General features: G+C 50.5%; 1 protein-coding gene across 1 annotated transcript in view; it reads left to right on the forward strand.

Moving 5' to 3' along the window:
- Positions 1 to 1337, forward strand: part of LOC104496572 (nesprin-2-like) — a 35941-nt gene extending 34604 nt beyond the window's left edge. Inside the window, exons 18-19 of the mRNA XM_010139709.1 lie at positions 288 to 331; positions 1112 to 1337. Coding sequence (XP_010138011.1) covers positions 288 to 331; positions 1112 to 1337 — 270 coding nt within the window. The remainder of the gene's footprint in view (positions 1 to 287; positions 332 to 1111) is intronic.
- Positions 1338 to 2595: the final 1258 nt, after the last annotated feature.

A 2595-nucleotide genomic window follows, 5' to 3' on the forward strand; every position in this document is an offset into this window, starting at 1 on the left:
CTGCTAGATCCAGATGACTCAGGAGGCTATAATCCGGTCACAGCGGAATCCAGCCCTGCTGCGAAGAAGGCAAGTGTTTTTTTCAAGTCTTTTGCTGTCAACATACAGCATATTTTGACACATTTAGCTTGAAAGTTCCTGAGGCGTAATCATTTTACCTTCTGGATGCATGTACCTCATTACAGAATTTACAACAGGACTTTAAAGTCTACAGCTGTCTGTTCTGAGAAAGAGAAATTCCTTGTAGTTGCTGAAACCCACATACTAAAAGCTGTTTCTCTCACCAGGTCAGCGTAAGAACTGCAGATGGCAGAGACAGCAGCAGCACAAGGTACGATTTTGTATTCGCCTCGTCTCTTTGAAGTAGTGTGAAAACGGCAGAGGCGAGCTGAGTGCCAGCAGGAGCCGGGGCAGCTCTTCCCCATCGCTTGACCTGCAGGTGGAGGTGACTCTGCCCACCCGCAGCGTCGCCTCCAGCTGCACCAGCTGCGGGCTGCACCGTGGGGAATGGCTTCCCTTAGCACTCCTGGACCTCTGCACCAATGTGCAGCCTTGACTGGTCTTTGCTTTTGAGAAAATACCTTCTGTGCCAAATGGGGGAATATCTTAGTATTAAATCTTGCTTTAATTCCACCAGCGTACCTGGGAAAAAGAAACAGCGATTAGAGCCACTTAGTACAGACGGACCAGGAAGGACGAAGGTAGAACTTCACGTTACGTTAGGGCCTGTTCCGTGGATAGGTCTCGGTCCTGCCAGGGCAGAGGAGAGCTGACCAGTCTGGATGGTGTTTCCTTTCTACATCAGCACAGATCCAGAGCGGCCTTTTGGCTCCTGGGAAGCGTTAGGTTTGCATCTGGAAACAGGGCAGAACCACACGGACCCGAGCTGTTGCGAATGACTGTTCATCAGGAAGAACAGTAAACCCAACACCGCGGCTGGCTGCCCGCGGGACGGGCTGGCTCGCTTTCAAGTTACGTGCAGGGCATTTTCCTGTAGAGATGCAGCCCTGCGGCGTGGAAGGGTGGTGTGAACCCTGGAGAGGGAGTTCAAACAAATGGTGTAATTCAAACTCTCATCTGCCACCTTTTTTCTCTTTTTTTTCCTTTTCAGAGATGAAAGCCATCCACAACCTAGTCAAGCAGTTCCTCGGTCTCCCTCCTTCTTTTTGCGTGTCCTGCGAGCAGCTTTACCTCTGCAGTTGTTCTTTCTACTGCTTTTACTTCTGGCTTTCATGATTCCATCTTCGGAGAAGGACTACAGCTGCACCCAGGCCAACAACTTCGCCCGTTCTTTCTACCCCATGCTGCTATACACCAACGGGCCGCCGCCAACTTAGAGAGCAGCCTGACAATCCTCACTTACCCCACTCTCTGCGGTGCTTGACGAAATTTCAACGTTTTTGTACGGAAAACAAACTTTTTCTATAGATTTCTAAACTGTAAGCTACACACTTTATACTTGGATACAACAGATACACTATTTTGTCGGTGCAGTGCTCTTAAGCTGGGAAGGTGATGGAATACTGAGTTCTGCAGCAGCCACAGCAGCGTCCCCTTGCACGCAGCAGCCTCTCTCGGGTTAGCACGACAAACCAGCAGCTGAAGAGACACTTTGCCTCAAACGATCACTGCACCCGCGTCACGTTACTTGAGTCTTTTGTAAGCGTAGTCACTTGATGCAAACAAAAAACTTTACATCTTTTTGGCTCTTTCTTACTGTATTTTGCTCATCTCACATGTTCAATAAAAGGATGCACATTTGTTTTGTTTTTCCTGTGCTGTTCTAGTGCTTCGGATGGCTGTGTTGTCCTTTCCTACCACCTTCAGAATAAGAGGTGGTGGCGTTGCAGGGAAGTGGTTCGTAGTTCACCTCTTTTCTAGAGGCACGTGGTTCTGTAGCGTATCCCCAGTGTGTACAAATACTGTAACGACTTTTTAATCACAGATTTTCTCAGCTTTTAACCCGCTGAATAGTGTACAGTATCTTTGGAGAGATCTGTGCATTTTTATGAGCTTCATCTTTACAGCAAAACTGACACTTGGGCAGTGGCTGGAGAAGCTCGGTGTGCAGGCAGCGCTGCCGTGGCATCTCAGTTATACAGTTCAAGTACTGCCATTAAAATTCTGCCAGCAGGGAGGGGGGGGCAGCCAGCCACTGTTCCGGCAGCGCTGACCCTTCCTCTCCTGAGTACGTCAGCTTACAACATGCCAACGCAGCCGCTCGGAGCAAGAGACTACACCCGCAGCGTGTTCAGTGGTCCAGGGCCTTTCCTTTGCAACTGGCAATACAAAGCTGAACCAAATGATGCTTATTACTAGTTCAAAATGGCAAACTCTTTCCCCACCCTGGAACTGATCTTCGGCACTGGGTTAGTGGCAGGTCTCAATCTCAGTCCCGAGGAGTGGTGCGCAGGCTCCAGCTCGCCAAAGACACACGGATCCAGACCCAGCCGCTCTCGCTGCCGGGAGCCAGCAGGCAGCTCTGCGTACCTGTGGCTGTGAAGACAGACTCGTGCTCCAGCTCCCCCCGCAGAGCTGTAGCCAGGGCTCGGTGATGGCTCCTCCCCTCCCCTGGCTACACACAGGTACACCCTC

This window comes from Buceros rhinoceros, unplaced genomic scaffold, assembly GCF_000710305.1.
Source record: "Buceros rhinoceros silvestris isolate BGI_N320 unplaced genomic scaffold, ASM71030v1 scaffold6047, whole genome shotgun sequence".
Taxonomy (NCBI): domain Eukaryota; kingdom Metazoa; phylum Chordata; class Aves; order Bucerotiformes; family Bucerotidae; genus Buceros; species Buceros rhinoceros.